The 24,455-nt window shown below is 50.0% G+C and overlaps 1 protein-coding gene across 1 annotated transcript in view; it reads left to right on the forward strand.

Moving 5' to 3' along the window:
* Positions 1 to 665: 665 nt before the first annotated feature.
* Spg7 (SPG7 matrix AAA peptidase subunit, paraplegin) overlaps positions 666 to 24,455 on the forward strand; it is a 34,873-nt gene continuing 11,083 nt past the window's right edge. The window contains exons 1-10 of the mRNA XM_032887486.1: positions 666 to 886; positions 2,978 to 3,080; positions 6,703 to 6,792; positions 10,949 to 11,190; positions 12,402 to 12,541; positions 13,704 to 13,806; positions 15,443 to 15,568; positions 15,979 to 16,141; positions 16,607 to 16,780; positions 23,160 to 23,284. Of these exons, the coding sequence (XP_032743377.1) occupies positions 704 to 886; positions 2,978 to 3,080; positions 6,703 to 6,792; positions 10,949 to 11,190; positions 12,402 to 12,541; positions 13,704 to 13,806; positions 15,443 to 15,568; positions 15,979 to 16,141; positions 16,607 to 16,780; positions 23,160 to 23,284 (1,449 nt within the window). The 5' untranslated portion in view covers positions 666 to 703. The remainder of the gene's footprint in view (positions 887 to 2,977; positions 3,081 to 6,702; positions 6,793 to 10,948; positions 11,191 to 12,401; positions 12,542 to 13,703; positions 13,807 to 15,442; positions 15,569 to 15,978; positions 16,142 to 16,606; positions 16,781 to 23,159; positions 23,285 to 24,455) is intronic.

Here is a 24,455-nt window from a genome sequence, read left to right on the forward strand (position 1 = left end):
ACTTCTAAGTCGATTCTGTAGCCAGCCAGGAGCATCCTCAGGATCTCTGGTGTTAGGAAAAAACAGGTTCTGTTCATGCTTGTCAAGCCAGTACTCAGGAGGCGGAGCTTGAGAATCTCGTTTGAAGCCAGACTCTGTTGCATGCACAGTGATACTGTATTTAAAAAACAAACAAAACCCCAAAAACCAGGAGGCACAGGTAGGTGGATCTCCGAGTTCAAGGTCACTCTGCTCTACAAAGAGAGGACAGCCAGGACCACACCGAGAAACCCTGTCTAGAAAAAACAACAACAAAAACAACAACAACAAAATAAATACATAAAGGAGGGCAGAAAGTGGTCAACAGGAACCACCAGAGAACGCAGAGAAAGAGGCAATGTGAAAACAGGATCACGTATCCACTTAACAAGCACTGGAAACCGCAACCTGAAATGGAAATAAAACAAAGGCGAGACAAATACCGGGTAACCGTGGCCTGTCTCCACGGGAACCCGCAGGCTGGGGCTGCTAGCGTTAGCGCTGCGCTCCCTGCTGACACCGGAGTTTAGCAGCTAACCTTACCGAGACCAAACGGTTCGCACCGCGCAGGCGTCGCAAGGAGCGCCCAACCTTCAACCCCGCGCAGGCGCAAAGGGCAGCCGCTCTCCAAACCTGACCGTTAGGACGGCCGGAGCCTCACTGCGCAGGCGCCGCTCTCGGCACCATGGCGGCCGCGTTGCTGCTGCTTCGCGCGCTCCGCCAGAGCCCGGAGTCCGGGCCCTGGCGGCTGTGGGCCCAGCTCTCAGACAGGAGCCCCGGCCTCTTCTCCGGGGCCGGCGGTAGGCGGCCGTACGTGGTCCGTGGGACTCCGATTGGCCTGGCTGCGGCTGGAGGCCACGCGCCTCAGGTAACCCGCTCGGAGCCGGGCGGCGGCGACGGGTGTGGCCGGTCCGCGCGGACCGGATGTGCACCTGCACCTTCCTCTTCGGCGAGATGCAGTGGGGCTGATGTGGGCTCCCCGGAACCTGAGGCAGCGTCTGCATCGGGTGGTCCTTCTGTTCCTAGCGTGTGTGAGAGAGACGCCTTGTACCGTAGCCCCTGGTTTAGAACTGAGTCCTGTTCACGTTTCTTTTCTTCCTTTTCTGTCTGTGGTTGAAAGTTACTGATTTCTGTTGTTTCTTCATCTGTTTTTTTGTTTTGTTTTGTTTTTTGTTTTTTTTTTAGCTGAGTATAGTGAATTTCACTGATGGGGTTGGTTGGAACAGTAGCGCTCTCTTGGTCCCTCCCCTTCTTGGGAGGCAGGTCTGGGATGGAAAGGAGGGGGAGATTCTAGGCAATATGTTCATGGGACACCTGACTCCTCAAGCAGTGGAGGGCCTCCCTTTTCCTCTCGTGCTCTTGCCGGAATAGCCGGCCCATGATTGTCACTCCCTGCAGGCAGTGTAGACCCTGAGGCCCACCACCCTGTCGCTGTAGTCAGATTCGCTGCACCAGTCCACGAATCTGACAGAATAGTAGTTGAGTGGAATGACAGCCGCAGCATTAAAGATGGAAGAGTGGGTGTCACGGGCAAAGTCTCAGGCTACTGGGTCTCCCGGGATGCCCTTTAGGAGCGCTTCACCGTGACCTTCTTTTTTTGTTTTTGTTTTTTTTTGTTTTTTGTTTTTTTTCCGGAGCTGAGGACCGAACCCAGGGCCTTGCGCTTGCTAGGCAAGCGCTCTACCACTGAGCTAAATCCCCAACCCCCACCGTGACCTTCTTGATGTCACACGGTTGGCAGCTTTCTCCAGGTGGTAGGGCAGACTTTGGGTGAGCTTCCCTGGTCTTTAGCTCTGGGTTATGTCACCCACAGCCTTGGCAATGGCAGTCGATGTAAAGATGATGCTCTCGGCAGCTCTGTCGCCATCATGCGGGTTACCCTGAGAGGCCATGTAGTGGTAATGGCATGGATTGGCGTTATGACTCCCCTCAGGACATGGAAGTTGACATAGATGGCCTGGGCATCAGGGCTAAGCAACTGGTGGAACAGGAGGCATTGCTGATGCTTATGAGTGAGTTGTACTCGTAGTTCTCAAACATGGCAGCTTCAGTAGAGCGGCCGAGATGTTGACCTTTTGGCTCCACCTGTCAAGTGGGCCCCAGCTTTCTCCACTGTAGTGAAGATATGAGTGACCTTCGCAGTGTACTCAGTACCAGTGTGACCCCATTTGATGTTGGTGGGAATGTTGCCCCTAGAAGGTACAGATAGCCTTCCCAATGGTAACAGGGTTCCAGTTCTTAGCCTTCACTGTACCATGAAGAGTGTCAAATTGGATTGTCGATCTTAACATTTAAAGGTTGATAGGTCATGGTCGTGAAGGTCTTTAATCCCAGCACTGGGAGCAGAGGCAGGTAGATCTCTGTGAGTTCAAGGCCAGCCTGATATACATATAAAGTTCCATGCCAGGCTAACCAAGGCTACATAGTAAGATCCTGTCTTGTGTGTGTGTTTGGAGGGTAGGGGGAGAATATAAAAGGCTAATCCAACTGTGGAGCACACCTATAATACTAATACTTGGAAGGTCAGGATTTCAAAGCCATCCTCAGCAACATAGTAAATTCTGGCCAGCCTGAACCATTTGACGCAGTTACAAATGTCAAAACCAAAAATGAAACAAGCTGTCTGTTGGTGGCATATGTTTATAATCTCAGCACTTGAGAGGATGATGCAGGAGGATCACTGAGTTTGAGGCTAGACTATCTCACAAAGACACAGAAGGAAAAGTAACACTCAACAGGAGTTAATGTGTATAGTTGAAGATGACTTTGGACTTTCGATGCTCCTGCATCCACCTCCTAAGCGCTGGGATTACAGGCAAGTGCCACTATACCCAGCTTTAAGCGGGTACTGGGGATCAAATCCGTAGCTTTCTGCATACTAGGCAAGGACTTGGATCCAGACCTGTGTTGTGGTGGTGTGTGGTCTGAGTATTACCTCAGTCTTTCTCTTTTTTTACAGAGCTTGCTATTGCGAATACTGACCCCTAGCTTTGAAGGTGTTAGCGGATTGTTACTGAAACGGCATATAGTTCCCAGTGCAATCAGACTGTGGCAGCTTTCAGGTGTGTATGTATCGTTGCATGTTCCATTACTGACGGACACAGATTTTACTGTAGTCCTCTAAGAGCATAGTGGAAGAGGACCATGGTCTTATATGCCCGTAATCCCAGCACTAAAATGGGGCTGCCAGTTGGAGGCCAGCCAGAACTAGCTAGTGAAACCCTGCTGTCCCCTTGCCTCCAAGTCCCCCCCTCCCCGGAGATCACAGTGCTTATTGTGATTTCGGTAGAGAAATCTAGGAGCAGAAGGGTGTGCTGTGCGACCCAGGTGTGCAGCAGAATCCGCCCTCTCAGTGTGTGCCTGTAATCGAAGAGTGGCGGCTCCTTGGCAAGTGACAAGTGACCACTGACCAGTGGTTGTTAGCAGAACAACGACACTGGCCAGAAGACTAGTAACAGCCACTAAGAACCTTCGGTTCTTTTAAAGAACAAAACAAAACACCGGAGCCTCTGACCCTCTCCAGCCCTGAGGTTACAGGTGCGTGCCATTACATCCAGGGCTCTGTGAGGCCAGGGACTGAACTCAGGACCTTGCGTGTGGTACGCAAGTGCTCTAAGCAATGTTTTCGTTGTAGCCTTTGGTTCTTTGTGCTCTGAGCCCTGTTAGACTCGGCATAATCTGAAATGAGGTGTATAGATGGGGCTCTGAGCCCGCCTTAATCATCCTGCCTGTCCCTTCCCAGCGGGAGGACCTAGGCCAGCTGCTCCTCACCTGGGGTTTGCGGTTTGGCCTTGCCGTGGTTTGTTCGGTTTTTGTTTTATCTTCTTGAGACAAGGTATTAATTTGCAGTCCGGACTGCTCTTGAACTTAGAATCCTCCTGTCTTTACCTTCCAAGTGTTGGGATTACAGGTATGTGCTACCAGGCCTAGACTTCTTTTTGCTCACTTTAAGGGTTTTATTCTCTTTCCCTCTTTCTCCCACACTGTGTGTGTGTGTGTGTGTGTGTGTGTGTGTGTGTGTGTGTGTGTGTGTGACAGAGAGAGAGAGAGAGAGAGAGAGAGAGAGAGAATGAGAATGAGAAAGAGAAAGAATGAGTGTAGAGTGCAGGGATGCTCCCTGTGGCTCTCCTTCCACCTCATGGGTTCTAGGAATTAAATTCAGGTCATCAAGCTTGGCAGCAAATCCCGTTGCCTATTAAACCATCTCATTAGCCCAATATTTAAGTAGTGTGGACGAGTGAGGTGGCTCAGCAGTTAAGAGCTACTTTTCCAGAGGACCCAGGTTTGGTTCCCAGAACCCACATGGCAGCTCACAACCATCTGTGATGCCTACCTCAGAGGATCCAACTCCTGGCCTTCACAAGTGCTGTACACAGTGTACAGACATATGTGCAAAACACCCACACATAAAAATCACTTCATCTTAAAGAATAAATAAACATTAAGTTACATTTCATTGTTGTGGCTGTTGTTCTTTCTAGATTGCTTTCTTTTTTCCTGGAGCTGAGGACCGAACCAAGGGCCTTGTGCTTGCTAGGCAAGCGCTCTTTCACTGAGCTAAATCCCCAACCCCATGGATTGCTTTTAAAAACAAATAAGTTATTTACTTATAAGACAGGGTTTCTCTGTGTAGCCCTGGCAGTTCTGGAACTCACTCTGTAGACCAGGCTGGCCTCAGACCCAGGTCTCGCTTTTTCCTCCCAAATGCTGGGATTTAAAATTCTACAAACCCTCTGCTTTATCTCACAAGACATTGGGGTTTGTGCAGCAATTTCACTCCTTTTTGCCCAGCTGGAAAGAGGAACAGTGGAATCTTTCGTCCCCAATTTAAAGGGAACAGCCTGTGTTGGCACTGGGCTCACCTGCTGAGTTTCATTTGAATTTCTTCCCATGCTCTGTGTCTCCGATGTGAATTGGGCGCAGAATACACCTCACCTGCCAGAATTTCAGTGCTGACGTCTAACAGAAATGAAGGCAGTTTTGCTTCTGATTCATTTGGTGTTTGTTTTGAGTCAGGGTCTCTCTGTGTAGCTCTGGCTGCCCTAGAACTCACTCTGTAGACCAGGCTGACCTTGAACTCGCAGACATCTTCCTGCCTCTGCCTCCCAGGTGCTGAGATTGAAGGCATGCGCGACACGACACCTGACAGTCTGCTAATGCGCTTATGAAGAAAATTAGACTTGGGGCCGAAACTGTGGCTCATAGGTTAAGAACACTTACTGCGCTTCCAGAAGGTCTGAGTTCAGTTCCCAGCACCCACATCAGGCAGCTCACGACCATCTGGGACCCTGGATCCTGAGTGCCATAGGCGTAGCCATGCACATGATACACATACAAACAGGCAGGCAGAACGCTCACACAGATATCTGGGGCTTAGTGGGCTTTTTAAGTTTTAGTTGTTTGTTCATTCGTCTGTAACAGGATTCCTCTGTCTCTCCCTGGATGTCCTTGAACTCACTTTGTAGACCAGGCTGGCCTCAAACTCAGCGGTCTCCTACCCATCTCTACCTCCCAGGTGCCAAAGGCATATGCTACCACACCTGGCTTAGGCTTTTTTTTTCTTTTTAAAGAAACAGAGTTGCCGTCATGGTGACTTTTCTCCGTGATCTGTTGAGACTTTCTTAGTGTGTGTGCCGCCTCTTGCCAGCCTGTCCTTGGCCCCGGGCAGCTGGGCTGCTGCTGTTGTCACATGTGCCAGCACTACTGTGTCATTTATCTGTTCAAATTCACTTAACGCAGATTTAAATCGTTCTCTATTAACAAACTCGTGTTATTCCAAACTTACGTTGGTAACTTTGGGGGCGTGTTTTTAGAGATTAAACCCAGCATGTGTCCTACCACTGAACTATATCCTATAATTTTTATTCTCTCATAAGCCAATTAAACAAAATTAATTTTTTGGTTTTTTTTTTTCTTTTTGGAGACAGTCTCATGTAGCTCAGGCTTGTGTACAACTTCTTTTGTAGCCTTGAATTTAAGCCTAACCCCCTGCCTCGGCCCTCAGAGAGCTCAAGCCTAACCCCCTGCCTCAGCCCTCAGAGAGCTACTATCAGAGGCGTGGACCAGTGCCTGGCTAGCCAGGTGATTGTTTTATTTTAAAACCTTTTCTAGCTTTACTTATGTGTATATGCGTTTTGCCTCCATGTTTGTGTGTGTACCACATGTGTGCCTGCTGCCCTGAGCAGGCAGAAGGGTGTGTTGGATCCCCCGGAACTGAAGGCATGGATGCATAAGCGTAAGCATCCAGCCCCCCATTTTACTTTTTTAAAGATTTAAAACTTTCTCTCTATTTCTCTGTGTCTGTCTGTCTGTCCGTGTCCATCCATATCCATGTGCCCACAGAGGCCTGAAGAGGGTGTTAAATTTTTTTTTTAGAGCTGGATTTACAAGTGGCTGTGATCTGACAAACTTGTCCTCTTGCAAGAGAAGTATGTTCAGGCCACTAGCTACCCACTTTAAATAGCAAAGATACTTGCCATTGTGCATTAGTAAATAATTCATTATTCTGTCATCAGCAGACACTAACAGTGTCGATGCATAGAGGGTAATGCTGTGATGTCTCCGATGCAGAGGCTCTCGGCAGCGGCAGCGCTCTGACATTCCGCTGTGACGTTGTGTGTGGACATACTGCCCTCTTGTCTGTCTCAGAGCTGCAAACTTATTTTTTTTTCTTATTTATTATAGGTAGTACTTTGTATTTTAACACCTCAGGGTTGAAGCAGAAGAACAAAGATGATGATAAACCCAAAGGCAAAGCCCCGGAAGATGACGAAGGTACGCGCGCCTCGTGTTCCAACGTGCTCGTCCCTCTTGTGTCTCCTGTGCTCTCCTCTTAGCAGGACGAGGCTTATTCAGGAAGGCACAGTTGATGGCCGGTCCTGTGTGAACGGCCCTACTTTTGCGATTGTTGGGTCCTTTGTTCTGTTTCAGAGGTGCCTCAGTGGACACCTGTGTCCCTCTGTCACAGAAAGGATAAATCTTAGCTCTACCCCGAGTCCTGGGAGTGGGGACCTTGGTCAGTGTTTTCACTGGTCCTGGGTGCGTGACATGCGCTGGGAGATCTGGGAGAGGACGGTGAACAGAGCAGGTCTGCAGGAGCAGGATCACCACCATTTACAGCTGATGCCGCCCTGTCCCAGGCCACAGCCTCGAGTGTGGAATCTAAGTCCTTACATCTTAGGTCTCACCTTTCTGGAATTAAGACTCACCCAGGAGGGTAAAGACGTAGAAAACAACGTTTGAACTGAGCTGCTGGGATTTCTTAAACTTTGGGGTTTGGGTTTTTTTTTGTTGTTGCTGTTGTTTTTGTTTTGGTATGTTGTTTTTGTTTCTCTTTGTAGTCCTGGCTGTCCTGGAACTCTCAGTAGATCAGGCTAACCTCAAACTCACAGAGATCAATCCTGCCTCTGCCTCCTGAATGGTAGAATTAAAGGCATGGACCACCACCACCTCTGGCAAATAAGGTTTAATGCAGTATTGGGATCAAGTTAGGCAGTCACTGTAACCGCTGTGATACACATCCAGCCACACAGCCTTCAGCATCCGATGCCCTCTTCTGGTGTGTCTGAAGACAGTGATAGTGTACCCACATTCATGAAATAAATAAATCTTTAGTAAAGAAAAGATTTGTCTTAATTTTACTTTTTAAAGATTTATTTATTTTATGTATGGGTGTTCTACCTGCATGTACACCTGCACACCAGAAGAGGGCACTAGATTCCATACAGATGGTTGTGAGCCACCTTGTGGGTGCTGGGGATTGAACCTGGGTTCTCTGGAAGAGCAGTCACTGCTCTTAACCACTGAGCCATCTCTTCAGCCCCAGTATAAAGTATTTTGGTCATAGTCTTTCCTTTCCCCCAATTCCTCCCTGACCGTCCCTCCCTCCCATCCACCTTCATGTTCTTTCTCTCTTTTAAAGCGATGCAAAGACGGCCTGGTCTAGGTTGCCTAACTCTTCCCAGGCATTGGTCCAGCCCCGGAGCGAAGCTCATAAACCCAGTGTCATTCCTGGTAGAAGACTGGGTTCTCTTTTGTAGCAGCTGTGCACTGCAGATAGCTTCATGACTAGGGGTGGGACTTTGTGGCATCTCTCTCACTAAGATTGTTTTCTGTTTTGCTCCTTGTTGTTTTAGACAAGGTCTTGCTGCGTATCCCCGCCTGGCCCTGTGTGCACTGTGTAGTCCAAGTCCCCGCCTGGCCTGGTGTCCATTGTGTAGTCCAAGTGGGCTTAAAACTTGTAGCAGTCCCTTGGCCTCAGCCTCCTGAGTGCTGAGATACAAAGCGCTATATTCTGTGTGAGTCTCCTTTTTGGGAGTACTGTCTCCAGAGATGAGGGTAACTGAAACAATTACCAGGTTAGAGGTGGTTAGAGGGGTTAGGAGTTGGGGAAGGGTAACATGAGGCGGTCTTCATGAGGGGACAAATGTGGTAGCTCAGCCTCAGTGGTGGGTGTGTGAGCACAGCCCTGCGGTAGGATCACACACAGCAACGTACCAGGCAGTAACCTAAGAAAGGTCAGTGTTTACCTGGTTGTGATTGTTTTAGTTTTCTAAGGTTACTGGAAGCAACCAGGCAAAGTGGTTCTTTATAGTTCTTTATGGTTCTCTAAATTTATGGAATCTTTAATTTAACTAGAGAGTAAACTTTTGATAGAATCTCAGGCAGGGGTTGGAGAGATGAGAGTACTTAATGCTTCTGCAGAGGATCCTGATCATTTCTCAGCGCCCACATGGTATCTCCCAGCCATCTCAGCTCCAGTTCCAGGAGTTCTGGGGTTCTGATATCCTCCTGGCCTTCTGGGTTCCTGCCTGCATGTGGTTCACATGAATTCACATCGGAGTGTGCACACGCGCACACACATCCACAAATACAGTAGATAAATACACTTACATTTTCTCAGGCGGTCTCTCGAGGAGCGTGCCTTCATTGCTTCTGCAAGGTGAGACTTGCCCTTACTGTCCAGGGCCCTCCCGGTTACCAGCAGTCAGGATGAGACTCCACAGTGCTCACAGCAGGAAGGGTTCCTGAGCCAGAAGACCTGTGTGTGCCTGGTCCAGTGGCCTATTCAGCAGCTGCCATTTCCCCAATTCCTGAACAAGAATTTTGGTGACAAAGCTTGCAATTAGTCTGTACCATGTGATGGCTTTGGTGGAGGTTCATGACATAAGCTCTTCAGAGAAAATCTGACATCAGATTCTCAGGCAGAAAAAGACTGTGCTGTGACCCTGGGCTTTCCAAGCTGGCACATTTTAAGCCAAAAGATGGTCAAGAACTATGTAGGAAGTACTTAGGGGGCTGGCGATATGACTCGGTAGTGTCTACTGCTCTTGCAGAGACATGAATGCAGTTTCCAGAGCAAACTGCCTGAAATTCTAGTTCCAGGGATCCATCCCTCTCCAGCCTGGCCTTAAACTCACTGTACCCTTTTAACTCTTGATTTTCTTCCCACTGCCTTCCAAGTACTGGCATTACAGAAATGTGTTGCTGTTCCGTATTTCATCTTTAATTAGTGTGTATGGGTGTTTGTCCGCCTGTTGTCAGTGTACCATATGCGTGCAGTGGAGCTGGAACTGGAGGAACATATATGGTTGTGAGATGCCGTGTGGGGCTGAGTCCTCGGGAAGGGCGGCCAGTACTTTGAACCATTGAGCCATGTCTCTAGCCCTGAATTTTGAATGTTATTATACTTATTTGTTTATTACGGGTTGGAGCATGCATGCACAGTGTGCTTAGGGAAGTTGGAAAACAGCTTCTGAGAGTTGGTTCTGTCCATCCACCTCGAGGTCCAGGTCTCGAGGCTTTGCAGCAGATGCCTTTACTTTCTGAGCTGCCTTGCCGACCCCAGAGTGGTCTGTGTGTGAGAGGGAGAGTGTGTGTGAAGCACCTGTGAGTGTGAGTTTTGGGTTTTGGTTTGTCTTTAGAGACAGGATCTCACTATGTAGCTCTTGTTGGCCGGAACACATAGGTCCATTTTCTCTTCCTCCCAAGTGTCTGTGCTTCATACCCTGTGTATGCAGCTGCTGATGGGCAGGAAAGGGCTTTGCAAAGCCTCTGCCTCTGCCTCGCAAGTGCTGGATTAAAGGCCTGTACCACTACACTTGATCTCAACTTATTTTTAAATTTTATTTATTTTAATTACTAAGTTTAGGTAGAGGGAGAATTGGGTTCTTCAGTGATGAGGAAGATGTTAACTTTTGGGGCAGGTAGGAGCAAGTACCGGCTGTGCCTGATGGCCTCCGTATGCTGCAGGAGCTGTGCTGGTGTTCAGTTCCCAGTACGCAATGTCAGTGCCTGTGTCTACAGCCTTTCTGGACTTGGAGTGGACGGCCTCTGTACAAGGCAACAGCACGGTGTTCCTAAGAAGACTTTTGACTTTAAAAGCTATCACCTGGTTGGGGATTTAGCTCAGAGGTAGAGCGCTTGCCTAGCAAGCTCAAGGCCCTGAGTTCAGTCCCCAGCTCCCAAAAAAAGAAAAAAAAAAAGAAAGAAAGAAAAAAGCTATCACCTGCCATTATGCCATCGGCAATGGGCACCACGGCTTCCTCAGAAGTGGCTTCAGGGGATAAAGTCCCAGTGCCTGCAGACAGCACATGGGTAGTGTTGTCAAATGTATCTCTCCTTTGGGGATACAGTGAAATAGGGTCTCTCTGTAGTGCTGGCTGTCCTGGAGCTCTCTATGTAGACCAGGATGGCTTTGGACTCATAGAGATCCTCCTGCCTCTGTCTCCAAGTGTGGGGTTAAAGGTGTGCACCACCATGCAAGGGCTAGGGTAACTTGGGAAAAAAAAAACCCAAAAAACCTCGGGATGCATTAGGACCCAGACCCTTCCCTCCAATGCTGAGCATTCCTAAGGAGAGAAAGAAGCCAGGGGCTGCCTGTGAGAAAATGTGCTGACTCTTGATGTGCCTCATCCTCCCTGTTCCTCAGAAGAGAGGAGGCGGAAGGAGCGGGAAGACCAGATGTACCGGGAGAGGCTGCGCACCTTGTTCATCATCGCCATCGTGATGAGCCTGCTCAACTCCCTCAGCACAAGTGGCGGCAGCATCTCCTGGGCTGACTTTGTCAACGAGATGCTGGCTAAGGGCGAGGTGCAGCGTGTGCAGGTGGTGCCCGAGAGTGATGTGGTGGAAGTCTACCTGCATCCAGGAGCTGTGGTGTTTGGGCGGCCTGTGAGTCGGGGGGATATTGGAATTGGAGAGACTGGGAGGATTGGGAATGTCCCCTTTTCAGTCAGCCCTTCAACTTGGACTTGCCTGGTTGTATTGAAAAGATGTGTACAGAGTAGGGCTGGCTGCAGGGTCTGGTCAGTGCCTGTTAAGGTGGATCTTAAGGAAGGGAGGTAGTCAGTCAGAGGAGTGCTTGGCAGGCAAGGCAGCTCAGATGGGTGGTGGGTCGGACTGGAAGAGGTGAAAATAAGTGAGATGTGATTCCAAAAGGTATCTGCCTGATACTAGGGATAAGGAAATGAGGCCACCTGTAGCCCTGAAGTGGTGCCAGGCTAATCTGGGCATGTGCAGCTCTAAGGCCTGATGACCCCACAGTCAGGTCTGCTTTGAGGGCTATGAGGGACACACACACACACACACACACACACACACACACACACACACACACACACACACACACTCACACATACACTCTCACACACATACACGCGCACACAAACACACATACATACACTCACTCTCACACACATACAAACACGAGCACACGCACACACAGGCACACACACTCATAAGCGCACACACACAAACACTCACTCACACACACTCACACACACACACACACTCACACTCACGCTTATCTAATGGGCAGAGGGAAGAAAGGCAAATGTGGCTGAGACCCTTACCTGCCTCCTTGCTGACACTTGCACTAATCTCCCCTGAGCCATGGCGCAGTGTGAAGACTTCTCTGTGGCTGTCGGGCCAGCACCCATCAGCCATTGTTAGCACAAGTTAAGTCTGGAAGTGCATTAGAACTTGAGCTCTGGGCATGGAAACGGCACAGTGGTTCCTTCAGGAGGACTGTGAATTCAAGGCCAGCCTAGGTTACACAAGGTTATTGTCTCACAAAACAAAAACAAAAATAGTGAAACCTGAGATTGGTGACACAGATTGGCATGGGGATGGTTGTGACCTCTGCAGGTGCCTGTCCCTGTGGGCAGTTCCATGTGGCAGGGCAGAGGTTTACTTAGTGCAGAGCATTTCAATCAGAGAAGGTATCTCCTGAGATTGTCCTTCTAGGGTGTTCTTGAGAAAACTAGAGCTTGTTAGGCATGGAAGTGCATTCTACCAAGTGTCCTTTGTGGAGCACCGTTGTCATCCAGTGTGCCAGCGCTGACCTTTCACCCTCTCTGCCCCCTCTCCTTTTGGCCCCTCAGCGGCTGGCCTTGATGTACCGGATGCAGGTTGCAAACATCGACAAATTTGAAGAGAAGCTTCGAGCAGCTGAAGATGAACTGAACATTGAGAGCAAGGACAGGATTCCCGTGTCCTACAAGCGGACAGGATTCTTTGGAAAGTATGTTAGCTGTTCTGTGGACTTGAGCTAGCCCAGCTTCACTGCAGTGTGAGACGTGCTGACCAGATCAAGTCCTGAGCCACCTTGCTGGTGGTTGACTGGGCCCCTGGGAGGGTCCAGGACTGTGAGAATGCAGGGGTGGATGTGCAGGTCCCAGGGATGTCTGCTGTCCTTAGCTGCCTGTGGGAGTTTTTTTTTTTTTTTTTTTTTTTTTTTTTTTTTCGGAGCTGGGGACCTAACCCAGGGCCTTGCGCTTGCTAGGCAAGCGCTCTACCACTGAGCTAAATCCCCAACCCGGGGTTCTTAAATAAGCACACTACAGAGGGAAACAGAACAGAAGGGTTCAGAAGGCCCATAGTGAATAGAAACTCTGTCCGAGGCATCTTAGCTCTGCTTGGTACACTGTGAGAGTCCACGAATCCCATAGGTGTTGCTAGGCAACAGTGATGGAAGCTGTGTCTGAAGAGAAGTGTGCTGTGGGTTTGTGACCTGAGATGGGGCAAGCCAGGATCTAGCCAGTACTCCTGTGAAAATAACCTCCTCTAACCTGCACAGGCCAGATGCTGAGACCTCCCACCCTGAGGCAGCTGACTGGTTTATTGTTAAGTCTCAGGCAGATGACGGGGCAGTACGGGCAGAGCACGGTGGTCCTCTTCTTCCTTCCCATGTTGAGAACCTAACGCGAGGATGTAATTCTGTCAAGATTTATTCATTTTAAGTATGAGTACACTGTCGCTGTCTCCATGCACACCAGAAGAGGGCATTGGATCCTGTTACAGATGGTTGTGAGCCACCATGTGGGTGCTGGGAATTGAACTCAGGACCTCTGGAAGAGCAGTCGGTGCTCTTAACCGCTGAGCCACCTCTCCAGCCCCCACTTTTTTGTTTTTGATTGACTAATTGAAATGGTAAAATATGATTTGTTAGCTGTAGAAGAACCTGCTTTTGTTGTCCCTGTCACATAGCAGAATAGGGAGCCTTTGTACATTTAGCCTCAACACGAGGACCTGTGCGGGAGAAGAATGTGGATCACAGTGGGGCCGGAAAACACGTCTGTACAATGTCTGCTTTCCGCCTCGACCTCAGACTCTGCTAAGGCTCTAATCCCTCAGTTACCTGATGATGACTTCCAACCCCATAACTGCCTCTCCTTCTTACCCAGTGCCCTCTACGCCCTGGGGATGACCGCAGTGGGCTTGGCCATCCTGTGGTATGTTTTCAGACTGGCCGGGATGACCGGAAGGGAAGGCGGATTCAGTGCTTTTGTAAGTTATGCTGCTGACTGCTGCTGTGTGAGAGTTTGAGTCCTTCCCGACAGTCTACGGGGTCCCCAGGCTGACCTCAGGCTCAGATCCTCCATGTCTGCCTCCACAGTGGTGGGATTAACAGTGTGTGCTACTTCCAACCAGTGAAAATGAGCTTTTACAGTGGCTAGAGAGAAGCCATGATCCACAGCCGTCCCTCCTGCATGGTGACTGGAGAGTGTGGGATAGCCAGTGTTACTAAAAGAACATATTCTGACATGGGGCCCACTGAGCCCACTCTGCATAGGACACTGTGTTCTCCATGTCCCTGATCAGCTGGGAGTGGTCCTTTTTTCCCCTCTCCCTAGTTTCTCTTATGAGCCAACAAGAGAAACATTAAAAGTAGCTTAAAGAATGGCCATATCATAGAGAAACTCCTTCCTCCTTCTCGTCCCCTCTCGTCCCTTCTCCTCCCTTCTCCTCCCCTCTCCTCCCTTCTCCTCCCTCTCCTCCCCTCTCTTCCCTTCTCCCTCTCTTCCCTTTTACCTTCTCTTCCCCTCTCCTCCCTTCTCCCCTCCCCTCCTCTCCCCTCCTCTCTCCTCCCCTCTCCTCCCTTCTCTTCCCCTCTCCTCCCCTCTCCTCCCCTCTCCTCCCCTCTCCTCCCTTCTCTTCCCTTTTCTTCCCTTCTCTTCCCTTTTCCCCTCTCCTCCCCTCTCCTCCTTTCGCTTCCTTTCTTCTCCCTTCTCCTCCCTTCTCCCGCCGCACCTTAGAAAGTGTACTTTTCATCCATGGCTTCTCCATCCCTCAGGCTTGGGCTCGCGGTATTGAAGCTCCATTTCTACCCTGGGAGTGACGCTCGGTTCTCACAGAGTGCGAGCATGCTTCTGTCTTAGCTAAAGAATGCGTCTTCTTCCTGGATGGTGTTGGTATTAGCCCTGGAGCCTTGTTTATGCTCAGTGCGTGCTCCACCACTGGGCTGTACTCCTTACCCAAGGAGAGCTTTATGTTTGTTTTCTTTCTTTCTTACTTTTGTATTTTTCTTTTTCCTTTCCTTTTTTCTTTTTTAAGACAGGATCTCATTATGCAGCCCTGGTTGGCCTGGAACTCTGTGTGGACCAGGCTGATATGGAACTTACAGAAGTCTCCTTGCTTCTACCCTAAGTGCTAGGATTAAAGGCATGAACTACCATGCCCAAAGAGAGTTTATTTTTATTCATTTCTCTTTTTAAAGTTTAGTTTACGTGCATGAGCGTTTGCCTGCCTGTATGGGCACCCCATGTGTGCAGTGCCCACTCTCCTAGAACTCATCTGGAAGACAAACTTGTAAAACTCTGTGTCGGTGCTAGTAATTGACCTAGTCTTCTGTAAGAATTCCAAGTGCCCTTAACCATGAACCATCTCCCCAGCTCTAATTTTCTAAAAGATAAATTGCTACATGACTTTCCTCTTAAGATAAACAGTACAAACCAGATTTCCCCGTGTGTGTTTGAGGTGGTCTGTGGTCTGCATCATAACTGTGGGAGCAGGCTTTTAGGCTGTAAGAGGAGCAGGTCCACCTAGGATGGATGTAGCAGTTTGTGTCAGGTCAGGCAGGCAGCAGCCATGGCTGATTCCGTTTCTCCAGGGAGCAGAGCTTCATTCCTGACTCTCTGCACAGAATCAGCTTAAAATGGCGCGCTTCACCATCGTGGACGGGAAGTCGGGGAAAGGAGTCAGCTTCCAGGATGTGGCAGGAATGCACGAAGCCAAGCTGGAAGTCCGAGAGTTTGTGGATTATCTGAAGGTGAGGCTTGTGTGCTCAGCCAGTGAGAGGTGCGAGTGGTGGTGACGTGAGGGGTGGTGACGTGTCTTCTCTTCAAGGAGGGCTGTGGTGAGCAGACACTTGGCTTTGAGATGGGAGTTCTCTGGGTGAGATGGAATGGGTGGGTGACTCTCTCACCTCGGGCACCGTGTGTGTCTGTGCTGGTAAACTAACAGTGCCAGCCTAAGTCGTCCTTCAGAAGAGAGGAGTGGACTGGCCCACTTCAACTGGGCCGTCCTTTGTTTTGGAGCCAGGGCCGCACGAAGCTCTACTGTTTTCTGGACGCACTGCAGCTGTGACTACGTTCATGACTGTCACAGGCTCCTCTGCGTGAGTCACTTAAAGTCTCTGTTAAATGCCGAGTACTTAGTCCCATGTCTGTTCCCGCCTAGAGCCCGGAGCGTTTCCTTCAGCTCGGTGCCAAGGTTCCAAAGGGTGCCCTGCTGCTGGGACCCCCTGGTTGTGGGAAGACGCTGTTGGCCAAGGCAGTGGCCACGGAGGCTCAGGTGCCCTTTTTAGCAATGGCTGGCCCAGAGTTTGTGGAGGTCATTGGAGGTAGGTGTGGGCTGAAAGTGTGGGCAGGTTCATTGGCCCAGTGCCTGGGTTGGCTTTCCACATAACCTCCCTGACATGAGTGCCACAGAGAAGGACAGACAGCCCAAGTGAAAGTAGATAAGCTTTGGTCCAAGGAGGGTGGTGGTGGCACACACCTTTAACCCAGCACTTGGGAGACAGAAGCAGGCAGACCTCTAAGTTCAAGGTCAGCCTGGTCTACACAGTGAGTCCCAGGACAGCCAGGGCTACGCAGAGAAACCTACCTTAAACCACAATAAGCTTTGGTCCACATCAACTTGGAAACTTGCACTTTCCCCTGCGGCTTGGGAGGCCAGGATGGCAAGATGCTGGCTGCCTCTGGTTCATCTGCAGGACCAGCCACTTAGACATAGGCCACTTTGGTGGACTCTGACCCAACAGTAGGAGTTGCTTTCCTTTACCTGTCTTTTGACTCTGTTTCCTCAGGCCTGGGAGCCGCCCGAGTGCGCAGCCTCTTCAAGGAAGCCCGGGCCAGGGCCCCTTGCATCGTGTACATTGATGAGATCGATGCAGTGGGGAAGAAGCGCTCCACCTCCATGTCCGGGTTCTCCAACACAGAAGAGGAGCAGACCCTCAACCAGCTCCTCGTAGAGATGGACGGTCAGTGCCCAGCACGCTTCGCCATATGCTGTACACCAGCAGGAGACTCTGAACCTGGTCCGAGTCATAGCTTTAGGGCAGATGGATCTCGTCACCTTTTCTGTTCTAGCACCTAGGGTATCACTGGTAGGAGTATTATTTTTCTTCAGTCACTGTTGTGCATTGCTGTCCACTCCTGTCCTAATGAGGACATTACACAGAGAATGTTCTGGATGTTAGCGTCTAATAGCAGTCAGTTGAAGGGTTACCCATCAGTTTTCTACCTTTAAGAAAGTCTGCTTAGCCTGATGGTGCCTCATGCCTCTATTCCCAGCGCTGGGGAAGCAGAGGCAGGCAGAGCTCCGAGTCCAAGGCCAAACTGCTCTACAGAGTGAATTCTAGGACAGCCAGGGCTATAAACAAACATCAGAAACAAAAGAAAATAAAACAAAACGCATCAGCCTTGGGAGCTGGAGAGAGGGCTCAGTGGTTAGGAGTACTTGCTGCTCTTACAGAGGACCTGGCTTTGGTTTCCAGCATCCACATGATGGCTCACAACCTCCATAACTCCGTGACATCCAATGCCCTTCCAACCAGTGGGTACCAGGCACACAGATGGTGCACATAACATAACTGCAGGCAAAACATTCATACATGTAAAATAAGTCAACTTAAGGAAATTCAGCTTTTCCTTTCCCCTTTTTATGCTGGGAAGTAAATGCAAGGCTTTACACGTGTTCAGCACAGTCTTCACCCGCAGTGAAGTTCACTGGTCAGGCGTGGTCAGGGAAGCTGGGGCTGTGAGGGGCGGCTGGCAGCGAGGCCTCCAGGCTGTGGTCCCCGATTTCTCTGCTGTGTGTCTCTGCCTTTGGAGGGGAGCGTGGGGCACAGTGGGGGAGTCTTGTGTTCTAGGAGGTGCCGGTGTGGGACACTGTGAAGGAGACTTCGGACTGACTCATTCCTGTTGCTTTTCTTTGTAATGGAGAAGCCCAGTGGGGGAGATGTGGACTTTATTTTGAGCTATTTCTAGATTTTTTTAAATCTTTAAAAGACTTTTTGAAAATTGCATTAATACAGTTTATTTGTGTGTGCAAAGGGGCACATGCCATGGTGCACATTATAGTCAGAGGACAACTGTTAGTGAGTTGGTTCTCTCTTTATTTTATGGGTCTTGGAGATGAAACACAAATCATCAGGTTTGGCCATAAGAGCCTTTACCACCTGAGCCATCTCCTTCTCTCTCCCCCTCTCTCTCCCCCTCTCTCTCCCTCTCTCCCCCTTTCTGTGTTTTGATTTTATTTGTTGTGAACATTTTTGAAGTTAAAAATATAAATTTGGGGGTTGGGGATTTAGCTCAGTGGTAGAGCGCTTGCCTAGCAAGCACAAGGCCCTGGGTTCGGTCCTCAGCTCCAGAAAAGAAAAAAAAAAAAAAGAAAAATATAAATTTGCCAATTATAACCTCATGGAATATTTTGGTTTTGTTTGTTTGTTTGGTTTTCTAAGACAGGGTTTCTCTGTGCAGCCCTGACTGTCCTGGAACTCATTCTGTAGACCAAGCCAGTCTCGAACTCAGAGCTCTGCCTGCCTCTGCCTCCTCAGTACTGGGATTAAAAGCAGGAGCCACCATGCCCAGCTTAAGGTTTTTGTTTTAGTTTTGAGACAAGGCCTCACTATGTAACCCTAGCTGGCCTAGAACTTGGTATGCAGACCAGGCTGGCCTATAACTCATAGGGATCCACCTGCCTCTGCCTCCCGAACACTGGGATTGCAGGTGTGGGCCAGCACTGCCAGGCCCGGGATGTGTTCTTAAGGCCGGGAGAAGCATGTATTTGGTAGGAACAGTCAAATGACGTGATGACCCTCAAGGCAGTTTGTACCAAACATGGCTTCCTTTGATGGACTACACAGTAGAGGATGATAAAGGACACGCGATGTCCTTCTTTGGCCTTCATACACAGGCACAGACTTGCACACATGGACACATGCATACGCTATTTTCTCCACAGCGCACACAAGCGTTCACCTGCTAGCTATCGTGGTATCAGGCGGGTCTGATAAGGGTGAGGAGAAGGTATTGCGTGGCTGAGGTGCCATGAGAAAGGGGACATCTAGAGCTGCCCGAAGCCCTCCTGTTTTCTGTCCCTTTGTTGTCCAGTTGTCTATCAGTGTATTCGTTCAGAGCCCACGGCGAGCAGCAGAGACCCTGACAGCTGCTTTGCACGCCAACAGCAGGGGCTCAGGTCAAGTTCCAGAGCACTGAATGCTTCGGGGAGCTGGGCAGGGTCCCTGTGAAGAGCAGAGCTGAAACCCATGGGTGCTGGGGACCAGGCTTGGGGACCGGCATGAAGGTCTTTCTTGTTCCAGCTATGGCCTGTGATTAGTGAAGTTGAGCATGTGGCCTTCGTCCCTCTGAGCATTGGCCAGTGAACCTTCTGTGGCCTTTCCCTGCCCCATTCCTCAAAGAGATTTTACTTAAGTAAGGACTTAAGTGGATTTCATAACATTAATACTCAACTAGTTATACTGAAAATCTGTTAACTGGTTTGTTATCTCACTCAGTTTAAAGACAGAGGCCACCTTTTTCAAGAGTCTTGAGTCTACTAGAAAGCATGACATCTTTCTGAGCTGAATTTCTCTGAACTACTATAAAAATAGCTGCTTGTGCCCCAGAGTTGGCTGCGGAACCCGTTGCTTGTCAAGTTGGCCCAGCACTAACAAGTCTCTTTGTGCACTCACAGCTGTGTACGCTGGCTCCTTCAGAGGCCCTGAGACTAGGCTTTGTCGTTTCCTCAGGAAGAGCAGTTTCTGTTCATTGACGTGCGGAGGATGGAGTAGAGCGGATGTTGTGCTGCTCGTGGGAAAACTCACCAAGGAACTGAGAAATCTCGTGGTGGAGGGCCCAGCACAGGTGCTGTGAGCTTACATAAGCGAGCTCAAGGCCAGCACCTGTTCCCCACCTGCTTACCACGATGTCACCTGGCCGCAGGTGCCTTAGAGAAAGGGCTTTTAGCACGAGCAGTCTGTTATGGCATATGCACAGGTCTATGTTTTTGGAAACAAACGGAGAGTGTAAACACTGATTCCACAGGAGAGTCATTAGAAAGTCCTAGCAGGGCCGGAAATGGTGGCACACACCTTTAATCCCAGTACTTGGGAGGCAAAGGCAGATGGAACTCTGAGTTTGAGGCCAGCCTGGTCAAAATAGCAAGTTCTAGGCTAGCCAGAGCTACATCATGAGACTCTGTTTTAAGCGGGGAGGGAGGAGAAAAGAAAAATCTTAGCAGGACTTGGAGACTGGCGCGGTGTAGGGCTCTTGCCTTGTATGCACGAGCTCCTGGGTTGTATCAAGAGCACTTGGAGCCAGTCCTGGTGGCGCATGTCCTTAGTCCCAGCCCTCAGGAGGCAAGGCAGGTGGGTGTTTGTGACTTGAGGGGCAGCCTCGCCATGGCTTTGTTGCATCTAGGCTGCATCTTCAGAGCAGCAGTGAGCACAGTTTGCACAGCTGCCCTGTCAGGATGCATTTTCTCATCACTGTGTCAGGTGAGTGAGTGACAGAACACGCACAGCCTGGGACTCAGCTGCTGTCAGCCCTAAGAGGGCTGGGTCACTATGGGCCAAGGCCTGAGTGGTGCCAGGCTTGATAGCTTCTTGACATTGCAAGGGACTCTGTTTGTGCCCCAGAGAGCAGCATTGAGCAGCACTGGCCTTGCTAAGAGCCATTTCCACATGAGCCACAGCTTATGGGCATCCCCCACGTCAGACCAAAGGTTAAATGTGAGCACTGAGTGAGCCTGCACTCTGTGGGGATGGTGGTTTATTGGTGCTGTGTGTTAATAAATGGCCTTTACTCCGTGTGGACATTGTCAGGGTATAGCCAGCTTCTCTTTATGAAGAACAGGGGGCTACTGGGATCCCATGTCTCTGTTGTGATGTTTCCTAACTACCTGCCTCTTGGGCATATTCTACACCCACCCACCACACCAACCTTCTAGCAGCCTGGATGGTTTGAAAGCTGTAGAGGATTCCGCTGCCTCCACTCCCTGCCTTCCCCTAGGAAGGCTAGGACTGTAGAGCTTGTGCTGTGCACCTGGCTTTACAGGAGTTCTGAGAATTCAGACTTAGCCTCATGCTCGCACAGCAAGTGTGGGTGTTTGTCCCCCTAAGTGAGCCATCTCTCCAGCCCTGTTGTATCTCTTTTGTTTAGTTTTATTTGTTTGGTTGTTTGGTTAGTTGGTTGGTTGTGGGGCAAGGTGTCACTATGTAGCCTTTCCTGGCCTGGAACTCAGAGATCCACCTGCCTCTGCTTCCAAAATTCAGGCGAAAGGCATGCGTCATCATGCCTGGCTTGTGTGTTTGAGAGTCTGGCTTTGAACCCCGTATGTAATTCAGGATTTTAAACTTCTGGTCCTCTTACATCACCTTCTAAAGTGTTGGGGTTGCAGATTTGTCCTGTCACACCTGGCTCCTTCGTTTATATTTTATTTCAAGACAAACTGACTATTTGCCCAGGATGGTCTTGAACTTGCTATACTCCTGCCTCAGTCTTCAAATACCTGCAGGCCTGGGGCACTTTTGTATGTTGTTATATTATTGTGTATGTTGTTCTGTATTGGAGCATGTCCTTAGTCCCAGTACTCAGAGAGCAGAGGCAGGCAGACTCCCTTGAGTTGAAGGCCAGTTTCATCTACACAGCAGGTTTCAGGCCATCCAGGGCTGCTGAGAGAGATGGTGTCTCATTAAAACAAGCAAAGCAGCCTGAGCATGAAACCAGGCATGCAGGCCTGCGGCCACAGCACTCTGTGTGGTTCTCTCTGTTCCTGCTTTCAGTGAAGCTCCTCGGTTCCCACTCCCCGTGTCATCACCCAACCAGAGGCTCAGAGTCTAGAGGAACTGGGCTGTGGCAGAGGGCCATGTCTGCTGTCTCCTGAACTCTTAAGCTCATTTTTAAAAAATCAACATTGTTTGTGGGCATCTGCTTGACTTGGGGATGGTGACCCTCTGCCTTACTCTGTCCTTGCGGCTCAGTGAATTATTGTGTCCTCATGGCTTGTCAAGTTTGCAGTGTGAAAGGATGTGACCCTCTCTCTGCTTCTCTCCCTCTCTCCCTCCCTCCCTCCTTCCCTGCCTCCCTCCTTCTGAGAGTCTTATGCATCCCAGTCTTTTTTTTTTTTTTTTTTCTTTTTTTTTCTTTTTTTCGGAGCTGGGGACCGAACCCAGGGCCTTGCGCTTCCTAGGCAAGCGCTCTACCCCTGAGCTAAATCCCCAACCCTGCATCCCAGTCTTGAACTCAGTGTGTGACTGAGGACTGCCTTGCTCTTCAGGTCATGCTGCCTCCACAGTGCTGCTGTAACATACACCACCCTCCGAACTAGTTTATGCCACCCTCTGAACTGGTTTATGCCACCCTCTGAACTGGTTTATGCCACCCTCTGAACTGGTTTATGCCACCCTCTGAACTGGTTTATGCCACCCTCTGAACTGGTTTATGCCACCCTCTGAACTGGTTTATGCCACCCTCTGAACTGGTTTACGCCACCCTCCGAACTGGTTTACGGGTGCTGACATTGAAGTGAGGGCATCCTGCAGGGTAGACACTCCTCCACTCACCTACATTCTTAACCCCTCCTCGGCCTTTTTATCAGTTTCTGGGTTTGGGGTGTATTTTAGGGGGAAGGGGTCTATGTCTTGGTGTCCTGGAGCTTGCTATATAGACCAGGGTGACCTAGAACTCACAGAGATCCTGCTGCCTCTGCTTCGCAGGGGCGGGGAGTAAAGATGGCGGGTACCACCACACCTGGCCAAAGCCTTTGTTGGTTGGATTCATTGTTTTGTTTTGTGCTTTCTTCCTCAGTCAGATCTAGTCTAGGGTCTGGGGTGGTTTCTGAGCCACTTTTTATGTATGAATGTCTGCCCATGTGTGTACATGTGTGTAGTACATTCGTGCCTAGTGCCATGGATGCCAGTCAACAGAAGGCATCCCATCCCCTGGAACTGGAGTTAAAGATGGTTGAGAGCCTCCTGATGTGCGTGCTGGGATCCAAACCTGGCTCTTCTGCAAGAGTAGCACTGTTTTTACCCCCGAGTCCTCTCTCCAGCCCCACTTGCAACATTTTAGACAAGAAACCCCCCACCTAAAGCCAGACATTAAAGTGTTTGGACACCGCACAGTAAAGATGGCGGCTGCTCAGTAAGAAGCAGCTCCTCAGGATGAAGGGAATGACTCCCTTCCAGGGATGCTGCCTGCATCTCCAGGGGACTTCGGGCAGTTCCGCCTCCACACATGGCCAAAGAAAACTACCGTTGTTGAAAAACAAGCAACTTCACACTTTGGCATGGCCTTGATTGGAAGCCATTGCATTGATGCCCTGCTCCAAGGGCTGTGTCTGCTCTGTTCTCTCAGGAATGGGCACCGCAGACCACGTCATCGTCTTGGCATCCACCAACCGAGCCGATGTCCTGGACAGCGCTCTGATGAGGCCCGGTCGGCTCGACAGGCACGTCTTCATCGATCTTCCCACTCTCCAGGTCAGAACCGCCGAGAAGGACGGGCAGTCAGCTTCCATGGCACGGCTCTCGGGGCCTGCGCCGCACCCTTCCTGCCCTGCCTGGGACAGCAGGCTCTGCTTTTACAGCTGTCACGGCTCTTTCCTCAAGGACCTGGGCTTGTGTGACAGTGCTCGGCTCCTCGGGGCCCAAGTGTCCATGCCCTTCTGGCTGCCATTATGCCCAGCGTCCTTTGGAGTTGGTTTGGCTGATTTGGTTTTGAGACAGAGTCTTTCTATGTTCTCCAGGCTGGCCTTGAACTTAGGATCCTCCAGCTTCAGCCTCTTGAATGCTGGGATTCCAGAGCCCTAGTGATATGGCTTGCTTGGTACCTACTCATTGTTCTTTTAGTTTCTCAGTCTGCTGAGGTTGGCCTAGTGTGTTCTGTCTTCATCCTTGAATGTTTGCAGTTGACTGCACTGGTCTAGTTGAAGAGGGCTTGTTTGCTTGTTTGTTTGTTTGTTTGTCGAGACAGGGTTTCTCTGTGTAGCCTTGGCTAGGGTCAAAGGCATGCACCACCACCGCCCAGCTTAGGTTGAGTTTTATAGTAAATGCCTACAAATCAGGACGAGGCATCTCTTTCTTCCATCTGAAGACTTCATGGGAAATCCTGGGATTTTCATCCCTCCCTCTTAGACTTAATTATGCTTTTTTTATGTATATAAGAGTCTGCCTGAGCTGGAGAGATGGCTCAGTGGTTAAGAGCACTGACTGCTCTTCCAGAGGTCCTGAGTTCAATTCCCAGCAACCACATGGTGGCTCACAACCATCTGTAAAGAGATCCGATGCCCTCTTCTGGTGTGTCTGGAGACAGCGACAGTGCACTCACATAATTAAATAAATCTTTAAAAAAAAAAAAAGAGTCTGCTTGCTGGTTTGTGTGTCCATGCTGTGTGTACCTAGTGCAAGTTTCAAAAGAGGTACCAGATTCCCTGGATCCCCTGCAACTGGAGTTAGAAATGGTTCTGAGCCACTGTCTGCATAAGCAGAACCAAGCCAGGGTCCTCTGAAAGAACAAGTGTCCCCAGCCTCTGAGCCATCTCTCCAGCCTCTGAGCCTCTCTCCAGCCTCTGAGCCATCTCTCCAGCCAGCCTCTCTCCAGCCTCTGAGCCTCTCTCCAGCCCCCTCTCTCCAGCCTCTGAGCCTCTCTCCA

The sequence above is a fragment of the Rattus rattus genome, chromosome 17, assembly GCF_011064425.1.
Source record: "Rattus rattus isolate New Zealand chromosome 17, Rrattus_CSIRO_v1, whole genome shotgun sequence".
Taxonomy (NCBI): Eukaryota; Metazoa; Chordata; class Mammalia; order Rodentia; family Muridae; genus Rattus; species Rattus rattus.